Consider the following 12,017-nt stretch of genomic DNA (forward strand, 5'->3'; position numbering starts at 1 on the left):
CACAGTCTATACAGTCCTGTATAAAAATCGCTTTTGTAGGCCATTATTTGTATAACGTCTAATACACATAATATGGAATAAATTTTTTATTTTATTTTCTGAATAACAGGGTGGGGAGTATAGGGTATAGCGTAAGATACAAATTTTCGGAAATAGAAGGCCTGGTGTATTATTCTTTTTTTCTTACCTTAAAAATGAATGTGAGAAGTTTCATAAAAATCGAAACACCCAAAAATAGGGTTTTTTAAAGTTTATTTCACAAGTATAGGTCTTCTCAAAACAGTTTAACGTTCAGGAAGTTTTGTATTTAAGCAACCGTTTTCGGCAAAAATGAAAAAATAGTTTAAAGAAAGTCTAATTTCTGTAATGTGGACACATGTTTTTAATCTTGCACATTAGAGTAACCCTACAAAAATATAAAATAATATTTCCGTTCTATAAAATGTCATAAAGGTCGATTTTGAACGTAAAGTATGAATGCATGGTGCCCCAATTTTTGCCACGTGAATCATCTTTCGCCACGTGGATAAAAAATATTTATGCGTGAACCTGCGTGATGGCTAGCACAGACATATAATCATCAGCTTCCATCACCTCTTTTAATTTAACATTCAATGACTCAGACTTATTTTTCGACGGCATGACATCTGAAATACTTTTGGAAAAGACACTTGAAATCAAATCGAATTCCGCTTAAACTGAAGGAATATGAATCGAAATGATCAAACTTGCCCTTTCAATTATCTTTCCTATTCTTTCGCAAGTTTATAATGCTTCCCTACAGGTCAGTACCATCCCAGATATCTAGAAAAAGTCTGTCATTTGCCCAGTTCCCAACATACATAAACCTACTGTCCTGAAAGTATTCTGGACAATTTCTATTTTATGTGCACTATCTAAACCACTTGGAAAAATTGTTCACTGGCAACTTTGCAAATTTCTCCAAATATAGAAGGCCATTGACCCGATGCAATAAGGTTTTCGGGCGAAACATATTACTCTTACTGCTTCCCTTTAAGTAACGAAGGTTCTCAAATTAGCCATGGATAATAGGGAGAACACGATTGTGATTCTGTTTGGTTTTTCGAAGGCTTTTAATATGGTTAATCATAAGTTACTATTGGAAAAGTTCAAATCTTTTAAAGTCTTAAACTCTGTCATCAAACAGTTTAAGTCCTATTTTAATAATCGGTCTATAATAACTATAATATTAGCTGTAGGCATTCTGAATGATGGGAGATCATATGTGGGGTTCCTCAGGGATCCATTCTGTTGTTACCCCTCCTGTTCAATTTGTTCACTTCTAACCTAGGAAGTGAACTTCTACCCTGTAGCTACCAAAAATATGCTGACAATTTCAAATTTTGTTTATAGGGACCAATTTCTTCACTAAGTAGATTAGTTGTTCTAGTCCAGGAGGATATCGATCGCGTTATCCTTTGAGCCTGGAAGAATGGACTTACTTTTAACTCGGCCATAACTGAGACCATTGTTATTGGGCCCACTTCATCTCCATCGCTTGAAACTCTGGCATCATTTCCACTCCTTTGTATCGAGACTTTCATTATCCCTTTTTCGGAAGTGGTTAACGATCTTGCTATTTCCATGACCGTACCTTGTCCTGGAAGGAACAGGTACAGAGAATTTCGAAGAAAACATACATAATTCTACAACAACTATATAGGAATAAGGACTCTTTACCTACCTCCACTCGGATGTCTTTGGTTAAGAGTATAATCTTGACCCATTTCGACTATAATTGTTTAGTATATGATGATTTCACCGAAAATTTAAATTTAAAGCTCGAGCATGCGTTAAATGCATTTGTACGCTTTACCTACAACTTGCCAGAATACGAAAAAATTGGTATCGGTAATTTGATCTGCACTATTTTTCAGAACATACTTCCTGAGTATCTATTTAACCTCTTCAAATTTGTAGACAGAGACCTTCCAGCACAGTCTTCGTAAAAAACATCAAATCCTTCAGATTCCGTTTCACAGAACGTGTCTGCTTCAACGATCATTTACAATAAGCGGTGCCCGGTTATGGAATGAAGTACCATACGATATTAGAAATGAACCTTTCCTACATTATTTCGAAAATCTCTATTTCAAATATTTGTGCAATACTCATAGCACCAGAGCTACTAATTAAACACTCAATGTAAATAACTATGCTTTAATCTCATACCTAATTTGATACGAATTCTGAGGTCGACTCTATTTATCTATTTTATGTAGTAATAACCTTTATTATCCTGTTCCTCAGAGAGCTATTTAGCCCTTTGCGACTTTTATTTAATAAAGAAAAATACAAATTTTATAAGGAATGTGTATATCCTAATTTAGAAAAATCAACAGGGTAATATTTCACGGAAAATTGAATACAAAATTTGTTTATACTTTCTTTTCAGGAAAAATTTCAAAAATTGTTATGAAACATTTTATACTTTAAAAATGTATAATTTTATTCCTAATATCTCAAAATTTCAACATAATTCAATTATGGATTTCCGGATTGATTCCAAAAAATACAATTTGGCGTAACTTTCACGATTTAAAAAATGTAAAAAAAATCCTTTGGGCTCAAGATGACTCTTATATAGCCCTATAATTTACCAAGCTTTATTAAAATCTAAAGAACACTTGAAGATTCTGATAATTCTAACGTGTACTGGCTCAACCTTCAAGAATTAGGTCCATAACACGTTAGTCAATCACGATGAAACATAGAGGTAAGCCATCATATGGTCATTAAAAATATCTGTGTTTGTGATCTAATCTTTAAATTTGTCGGAATTTATCTTCTCGTAAGTCTTAAGAACATTAAGTATGCCATGTACTTTATCTATGTAGGCATGTCTGCCCATAACAACAGTAACATTGCCTTTGTCCACTCTAGTTATTAATAGATCTTTATTATTGTTAACAATTTTTAGTCATTCTGATATTCTTTGCAATTATCCTATCAGTATTAGCAATGTAAAGCTTTTTCAAATACATAGAAGGTAATGATGAAATATTGGGTTCAATTTATTCCTGGGCCCTATCCGGTATTTTATCTACCTTTAATTCTAAATCCTTAAAAATTTCGGATACATATTGATGTTTTTTAGAGACAAACTTGGAACTAAAATCATCGCCTAGTCAAATAAAATCGGCTACAGGTTCTGGATTATTAGTGTTAGATAAATTGTTCAAGCAAAGGTCGATATTTTGAAACGTAATGTTATTATTATCAAATTCAATTCCCAGTTTGTTCAAAATGAGGGCTTCAAACATTTTTCCAGGCTTGAAATATTTAATTTTCCTGTTTAACTAATTTTCACTTAATAAGATTTGGGCAGATAATAAAACAGCCAATTTAGTCCTAACTTCTTTTTTATACGTAAGTTTAGAAATTTAAATAATTGTGAATTATACTGATTTTCAGTTGCCGTAGATAGCATTGTATCTTCGAAGTTGAAAATTTAGGAATGCCCTTACATCAATGACTTTAAAGATGTAAAGATCTAACGTTGGAAATTTAATTAGTTTTGTCACAATGATAAATTATGTGGAATCTATACTCCATAAGCATTCCTTGTTTTCGTTGTAGTTCTTTTAATATCTTTATTAATATTTATCCAGTCTTTAGTTGTGTGATAAGCTTCCAGGCCATCTTTTTAAAGTATTCTTCTTAGAAACATAGTTGTGTGGAAAGTAGTGAAAGTAGATGCGTATAACAAATTTCTAATAAATTGTCAGAATGAAGTAGTAGCAAACGGTTTTTCTTTTTCTAGACCATTTTTGTTTCCCAGACGCAAAATAAAGAGAATAATAACCATACTAAAATTTCCTGTATATGACGAAAATGGTTTATTTGCTTATAAAATTAGTTTATAACAATACAAATTTTACAACGACAAATTATTTTCCTTTTCTGTATGCTCGGAATGTAATTAAAGTTGACTGCAAATATATCTAAGGAGAGCCTGGAAAAAAATATTTGTCTTGCAAATTAATTTTTATTCACACATTTGCTTTTTTTAATGGACAAAAAAGTTTTTAAAAAAATTGAAATATTACTTGGTAAATTTGTTACTAATTCAATTCTCTTGAATTTTTAAAAACTTTCCAAGTGTTCAATCTTTTTTAAATAGTAAATTTTAGATTTATACCACTGTGCGGCGTAGTGAGGATAACTGAACGAACGCTTGAACATCATAAACCTGTTATCGAAAGGCGACGAAAAAAACGCTTTCTCAATAAAATCATCTTGAAGTATGAGGCTCCACGTTTAATTTAAGCCATATTAGAAGTCTCCAAAGTCATCTTCGTGACCTATGTGGATTCAAAAATGGACAAAAACGCTAATTTTCTCAGCAAGTTGCCGTTCCATTTTCTCAATAGTAGATGTCTCTTTAATCAAACTCAATGGAATTGAGAAATCGATTATAATTACCTTCCGAACTAGTAAAAACATGTGTCCATACCTCAAAATAAAAGCTGTCTCGTTCACTTACTCGGAACTGGTTGACTTTTTAAAATCATATCCTTTTTGCCTTGAAGTCGATTCGAAGTCGACTTTTTTCGCTCGACTTTTCGACTTCTTTCAACGGGCTATGCTTACTGCCGCGCACTAAATCCAAAATACATTTGCAGTTTGCTTTCCAGCTGTTGCTGTGCGAGAAAGCGCAGTCAAGCTATCCGCGCGTGTCCCACACGAACACAAAACGCGAACCAACCCCGTGCAAGGTTGCTACTTGTCCATGCCGGTGCACAGTGTGGTTAAATGAGGGACCGTATAATGGCGTGAAATCGGAAAACGAGGTTCGAAATGACATTTAGAACGCAATTATGTACCGATTTTAGATTTTTTATAATTTAGGACTAAATTTTTCAGAAAATGGTGAGAGTAGATTTTTTATTTTATTTTATTTTTTTTTCGTTATTTATTATTTGAATGCAAACAGCGAAAAAAATGTCTATTTTCTTATTTAATTTTTTATCATCTAGACAAAAATTTTCTTATACTTCTCGTCCCTTGGATTTAATGCACAGGGGTATAAAAAATATAAAGACATGTTAACTTACATAGTTAATTGTTATAAACAAATTGTACTAACAAATAATAAGGATTAACCCCTAATATAAAGTATTTTTTAACACAATTTGTTTATAACAATTAACTATACAAGTTAACAATTTTCTTATCTTTCTCATATCCTTGTGCATTAAATCCAAGGGACGAAAAGTAAAAGATAAATTTCGTCAAGAAGTTAAAAAATGAAATAAAAAAAATCGAAATTTTTTCTGCTATTTACGTTACAATAAGAATTAAATAAACAAACAAAAAATAAATAAAAATCTACTATCACCATTCTCTGAAAAATTTAGTTCTGAATTTTTCAATAAAAAAAAACTAAAATCGGTGCCTAATTGCGTTCTAAATGTCACTTTGAACCTCGTTTTCCGATTTCACCCCACTCTTGACCGTGAAAAAATTTAACTTTTGACACAAACTATTGTAGGATGTAACTATAAATTTAACAAATCTGCCGTACAAAAAAGTCGAGAAAGTCGAAAAGTTCAAAATCGATGGTAAAGTCGAAAGTCGACTTATTGTTTCGATTTTCTATCCCTATTCAGAAGTAACTTTGTTTAAAAAGAAGATTAGATTTTATAGAACCTTCTTTGTCTCGCATGAAAATCAGTTAAATATGATATAACTCCTTTTGCCGTACCGACCTTCATTTGTATTTGCAGAAAGATATTGTACATAAACTGGAACATGGATTATCACTTCCGGTTTCAAGCCTTGCTTGCATTGGCCTTCAAGATAAAGCCAGACTGTCAAAACGTAAACCGTCAGGGTCGCATGGATAATTTCTGTTAGAATTGGGCGTATGACGCCACCTGATACAACTAACGCGCTGAGAGTGCGGTCTGTAGGCTGTTTGTTACTCTTGAATAAACACATTCTCTCTTTCGGCCTACCCTACCGATAGAAATCTCAGAGTATATGCTAAATATTCTGAAGGCTCTGAGAAGCTCTGAGAAATTCTTCGCAAGCACTCAGGTACATATACTTAAGGGTCCAGGTAGCTCGTCTAAATGTTTTGAAGGCTTTAAAATGTGATATGCCAAAAAAGACAATATTTTTTAATTTAACTAGAAAATTGTGTATTAGTATATAAGTTATAATTATAAATAAGTATAATGAGAAAATGAATCGATTAATAAAAAGTTTTAGTTTGAAGAAAAATTTAAAAAAGGAGATTCGGGTTAGCGACGGCCAACCACTGTAAATAACTCTGCCCGCCCGGTACGTGACGAACACAAAAGAAACATTAAATTACCGTCGCATCACTCTTAAAAGGACCACTAAAAGGACCTTGAAAAGGATCCAAATCTCTCTGACTATCTCAGAGACTAAATCTTTCAAATCGAGCCTGCAAATAGTCTCAAACCGGTCAGGCTTTTTCGGCTGAGAATACTGAGATTTCTATCGGTAGGGTAGTGGCTATTCTGATCACAAAACCGTCGCGGCATCAATTCTCGGAACGCAGTACATCCAAACTAATTAAATCCAAGTTCCAGTATATTTAGCATTCCATAGCACAAGCTTTTTTTCGAAAAAAAATGGCGATTCAGAGTTTTTCCCTGTTTTTCAGAAAGTCTATGGTATCAAATTATGATTTAAACACGTTCTTATTCTTCTTTTATGCTATCCAGTACAACTTTGTTTGCTCTGAAAACCAAAATGACAGTGTTGACCCAAAAAGAAGAATTTACCATTTTTATTGTACATATGAACTTTATTAACCGATTAGGAGGGGATGGTATTTATGAGTTTTAAGGGTGTCATTGAATGCAGCGTCTTGTAATTCTTTTAATATAAAAAAATACAATTTTGTCCTTTATAGTTTCGACAGGATTTTTCAAGCCCTTTTGATTAAAAATATGTACTTTTTTGACAAAATAAACATTTGACCTTCGAAAATCAAGGTCAAAAATAAATTTCAATTTTTGTTTAATGTTGAACATTTTTTGGTTTCTACATTTTTGTAGGGTAAATATTTATTTTCTCAAAAAATGCTTATGTTCAATGAAAAGGGTGTAAAAATCGTATCGAAACCTTAGAAAAAAAATTGGGTTGTTTTGATATTAACTTAATTATAAATAACTGAATTCAATGGTGCCCCTAAAAACCCCAAAAATGTTACCTCCTCCGTTTCGAGAAATATTTGACCCAATGACAAAATTTGTTCCGGATAAATCGTCATCCAGTACAACTAGACTTTGCTGAAGCCTGAGTCCGAATGAAGAACTTCAGTTTTTTAGGTGGTGTAACTTCAAAAATAATACCGTAAGTATATAATAAGAGTATTCAAAATTTCCGAAAGTTTTTTTAAATGACCTTTTTGTAACCAATTTATATTAACCTGGAGTTAGATTCGAAATAGCTGCCAGCAAATCATGATTGACAAGGGGTTCGCCTTCTGATCTAGGTTCCCAACCAACAGGCGGAGAAGCTGGAGGTGATATTAGGTGCTGCTTAGTAAGAGCCGGAGGATGCAGATATTGGTCTTCCATACCTAGAATTATAAAATTTCTAAATTATATATTGAAATATGATTACAAGTGTCTCCACGGAAATTCAGGTAAAAATATATAATAAGCAATAAATGTATAACCGTGAAAGTTGCGTATCCATACCTATAGGCGTATAGGACTGAGCAAAATAACAACTGATGTCAGTTTCGCCAAATCGTTTTTGATGCAATTTTATTCTGGCATGTGCTGCGAAACTTGCAGCAGTAAAATTCACCCTCATCCTTCTAAAAGACTTGAAATATTGAAATGAATCAACCTCGCCAAACTTTTTACATAATTTCTCAATATCAGCCTGCATAAGAAACACAGTAATATTTTAATAAAAATTATGATTTCTTCTTGAATTATTTGTGAAATTCCAAAAAACTTTAGTTAAATCATTTGCATGAGCAATATCTACTGCTGCAAAAATAACATTTATATAATAAAACTAGCAAACCTTTAATTCTTCACATGTGAAGACAAGCGGATCTATATTCGTCAAAATGATAGACATTGGTAAGTCTTCATCATGAACCAATTCATCTAACGTTCTTGCGTTCAAGTCCTTACAACTTTCCCCCTCTTCAAATTCAATATCCAGTTGACTGTAATTTGAGTGCATGCTAGGCAATCCATCTACTTCGTTTATAATCATAGTTTCTGTTTCTCCTGGCTCCTCGTCATCCTCAGTATTTATGCCCTTTTCCATTTTTTTGGCAACTATTCAATAACACGTATGATATTAAAACATAATTTTAATATATTTTACATTAAACATTTATAATATGCGTAGTAGTCATGAATGATAAACGTTTTAATACGTTCAGAAAGACTTCCTCAAGTACAATTAAAAGATACTAACATCTATGTTTATTCCAATACTATCTATCGATGCCTGTATTCAATGCAAGTCTATAAACAAGTCTATATAATCAGATAACAATCGTGCGACGCACAGTACTAGCACGTCGTGCGGCTCATAATGCACACATATCATCTTCACCTTGCCGGGTTGAGCAACGGTTAAGTGAGCGCGTGCACAATATGTGTCATATCGTCATCATGAGTTCGAGTATTATTGGTGCATTTGTCATAAATAAACTAATAAGTACAGTACATGAGCTTCTAAATTTTTAAGCAATAGAGAAGTTATAAATAAACTAAGAAATATAATCAAACAATGTTGAAAACATTGTTACTTATTATAATACAAATTTTTCCATTTTTATGACAATTTGAAATAAGAATTTCTAAATTGAATATTTAAAATAGAATTTAATTCAAAACTTCCATTTATATAGTTTGAAATTGATTTTTAATTAAAAATATTTCATTTGCAATTTTTTAATTATATACAAACCAACATGAAATAGATTAGAATTTTTCTATTATTAAGTATAGGCATAAATATTAAATTTAACTTAAATGACTTTTTAACCTTATATTATTAATTCCTTATGTTAAGATATTTTTAACAATCGTAAAGTCAACAAAAGAAAACTATATTTTTTAATTGCGCACCATTTCATGATGGTGCAGACTGCAAAACAACATATTTGCAGTCTTCATACTTCTGCGCACCATGATTCAAGAAGCTATGGTCTCACAACGCACAACTAAAAAAAAGTGAACCAATCAAATGGTTTCAAATGGTTTTAAAAGGGCGTTAAGCGGGAAGAATAAAGCGTGTTTAACGCTGCGTGTGCGAACTGCAGAAAAAACTCGAAAACCCTCTTATAAATAATCGTATAAAGCTAAAATGAAAATCAGAAACATGTCACTTATATTTATAAATAGTATCAAAATGGGAAAAGCGTGTATATTAAAAAAATGTTAAGTGCTTCGTTGCAACATATTTGTAGAATTAAAAAAAATCCCGTACTATGTACTATGTACTATGCATACTAGGGTGGCTCAAAAAGGCTTTTATTTTTAAGAAGGCAACGACCCCCCCCCCCCTCCCCATTTCATTTGAAATCCGAAAAAAGAGATTCCCTAATTCTTTATTTTTTTATTTTACGATTTTAACAGGTGCTGGTTTTGACTTGAACTTTCCCATGTACAATACACGGGGAAAAATCACTTTTTTGAGTTTTTAGCATAATTTGTTAGGGTTTGAAAAAATGTGAGGGGAAAGTATGGGGGCATGTAGAGAATTATCCATCGAAGTATTTCATCTATCAGCCATGCATTTTGGGACCACCCCAATTCTAACGAAGAAAGTTTACAGGTTTTCTGGTATTGTGTTTTTTATTATTGAACATATTTTAAATCATTTGTAGTAATTGTATAAAGTCGGCTAAAGTAATGCTTTTATTCTTTTAACGATTATGAAAATTAATAATAAATGATGAAAAAAAACAAAATCATTATTTATAATAAATAAAGTAATTATAATTATTGTAACTATAAATTAATCATTAAGAGTTGTTGCGATTATTATAATAATAATTATATATTTTGTATAATAATACAATATAATAATGCAATACGGAATATACTTTTATAATAAAAAATTGCTCTGAAACTTACGACTGGCTGTACTGGACACCCATGCAGTGTATTATTTCATTTTTTGTAGTTTTCGAAACTTTTACCAGTAATACTTATCTTCTTAAGCGTTTCATAATAATTGAAAACAAAAATTTAATTTATTTGAAGTAAAATACCAGTTTTATCCTAACCTAAAACTTGCATACTTTTAAAAATTGTCTTTTTTTTTAATACGAAGTTTTTGTGATGTAACTAGTTTGGTTTTTATTCGCTAAAATAATTTATTTCAGGTATTGTCTAATTTAATATAAAAATAATCACATTCAATTATTTCTAAGAACAAACAAGTCATAAACTGTTTGTTACACCGCGACATCATCACCCAAAAATTTCATTTCCTCCGAACTGAATAACTTTTTTGGATCAAAAATGTTTAATTCTCATTCAGAGTCCCCATATCTTGAAAGCATATCTTTATTTTGGTAAAAAATTAAAAATTCTACTTTAATTGAAATTTTAAATTTTAAATAAATTTAAAAATTCTACGTTAAATTCTTGCGTCAGCATCCTCCGTGGATTTTCACGAAACTGGTTAACTTTTTTTACATCAAACTTTTTTTACCCATTCTCAAAAACACATATCTCGGGACAATATTTTTATAATTTTTTAAAACTAAAAATTGAATTTTTTATCTAAATCCTCAGCCGTGCCCGCTTATATTTTAGATTAGTGTAAGTTTCGGATTGTCAAGTTTCACATATATTACCTCTAAACTGGCTAACTTTCTCTAATCAAACTTTTTAGGCCTCGAATCAGGAATACTTCAGCACGGCAGTGTACTCTAGTTTTATCTTGAAATCGTCATTTCGATTTTACAGAATGTTTTTTCGCTCTCCTGTAAAGCTGCCGAAATTTCACTTAGCAATTTTTAGACTGCCATCCTTCGTGTATGTATGGGAAAAGCAAAAAGTGTTAAGCCTGTCTTTATTACAATTTGTAAGGTATGCGCATAATATCGCACAATCGCTTCGAATATTTGGAAGATTTTCGAGATCAAATACATTTAGCCCTAAGCATTCTACCTTACTAGACAATCGGAAACAAATCGGAAAGCCCGTAGGGTCACGGTAAATCCCAAGTGTCCTTTAAAGGTTAATAATTTGAAATATATCATTTCTATTAAATGTAAAACTATGTATCTTCAAGAATTGGAAAATGTCCTAATGAAATTCGCATTATCTGCTTTTGAGTGTACATAAGTTTGAGAGACGCTGTGCTACATCAGGGAGCGTAATTATTTCAATCGTTCTTAGAAAAGCAAATCATCCCTGCACATCTCTCCATATTTCATATCTTAACTTGACCCCGCAACTGTCCTAAGTTTATTAGTTCCTAATATCTCAAGCGTGGCGCTAGTTGTCCCATCACTCCATGTTTTTCCATAGAAAGCAATGGAATTAGATGGCTTTTAAAATTGTTTAGTAAAAAAAATGTTATTTTCAAGCATCAGATTTTTTTAATAAAAACAATTTTACTCATTTAACATTTCAAAATAATTTTCCAATAATTTTCTATGAATACTAAAGAGAAAATATTAATTATAAGGTAATACAATAATCCTAAAAAGTGTAATATATCTTAGATTTGAATTTGAATGAAAAGTAAAGTATGATTTTTTCAATTTATTTTCGTAAACATACTAAATAATATTAATAGTGAAAAACGAAAAGAATTTACCAAAGAAAACTTTGAATTGTATAGTGTAAATTTACTTATTGAATTGAAATAAATTTACATATAAAAAAAATGTTATTTTATCATCAATGAAGAATATAAAAATTATTAAGTGGGACGATGGTCGTGGGGGCTAAAGCGTAGGCTTTGGACCCACTCCTTCGGCTTGCGGGTTCGATTCCCGCCTCGCACTCTGGAAGAGTCTC

At 31.6% G+C, this 12,017-nt stretch overlaps 1 protein-coding gene across 7 annotated transcripts in view; it reads right to left on the reverse strand.

Annotated features, from left to right (window-relative positions):
* Positions 1-12,017, reverse strand: part of LOC117168915 (protein sarah) — a 124,212-nt gene that overhangs the window by 57,511 nt on the left and 54,684 nt on the right. For all 7 annotated transcript variants that reach the window (XM_033354865.1, XM_033354870.1, XM_033354868.1 and 4 more), the window contains 3 exons: positions 8,041-8,303; positions 7,704-7,893; positions 7,430-7,582 (listed from right to left, as the gene is read on the reverse strand). In XM_033354865.1, the coding sequence (XP_033210756.1) occupies positions 7,430-7,582; positions 7,704-7,893; positions 8,041-8,292 (595 nt within the window). In that variant the 5' untranslated portion in view covers positions 8,293-8,303. The remainder of the gene's footprint in view (positions 1-7,429; positions 7,583-7,703; positions 7,894-8,040; positions 8,304-12,017) is intronic.

Source organism: Belonocnema kinseyi, chromosome 3 (genome assembly GCF_010883055.1).
Source record: "Belonocnema kinseyi isolate 2016_QV_RU_SX_M_011 chromosome 3, B_treatae_v1, whole genome shotgun sequence".
NCBI classification, from domain to species: Eukaryota; Metazoa; Arthropoda; class Insecta; order Hymenoptera; family Cynipidae; genus Belonocnema; species Belonocnema kinseyi.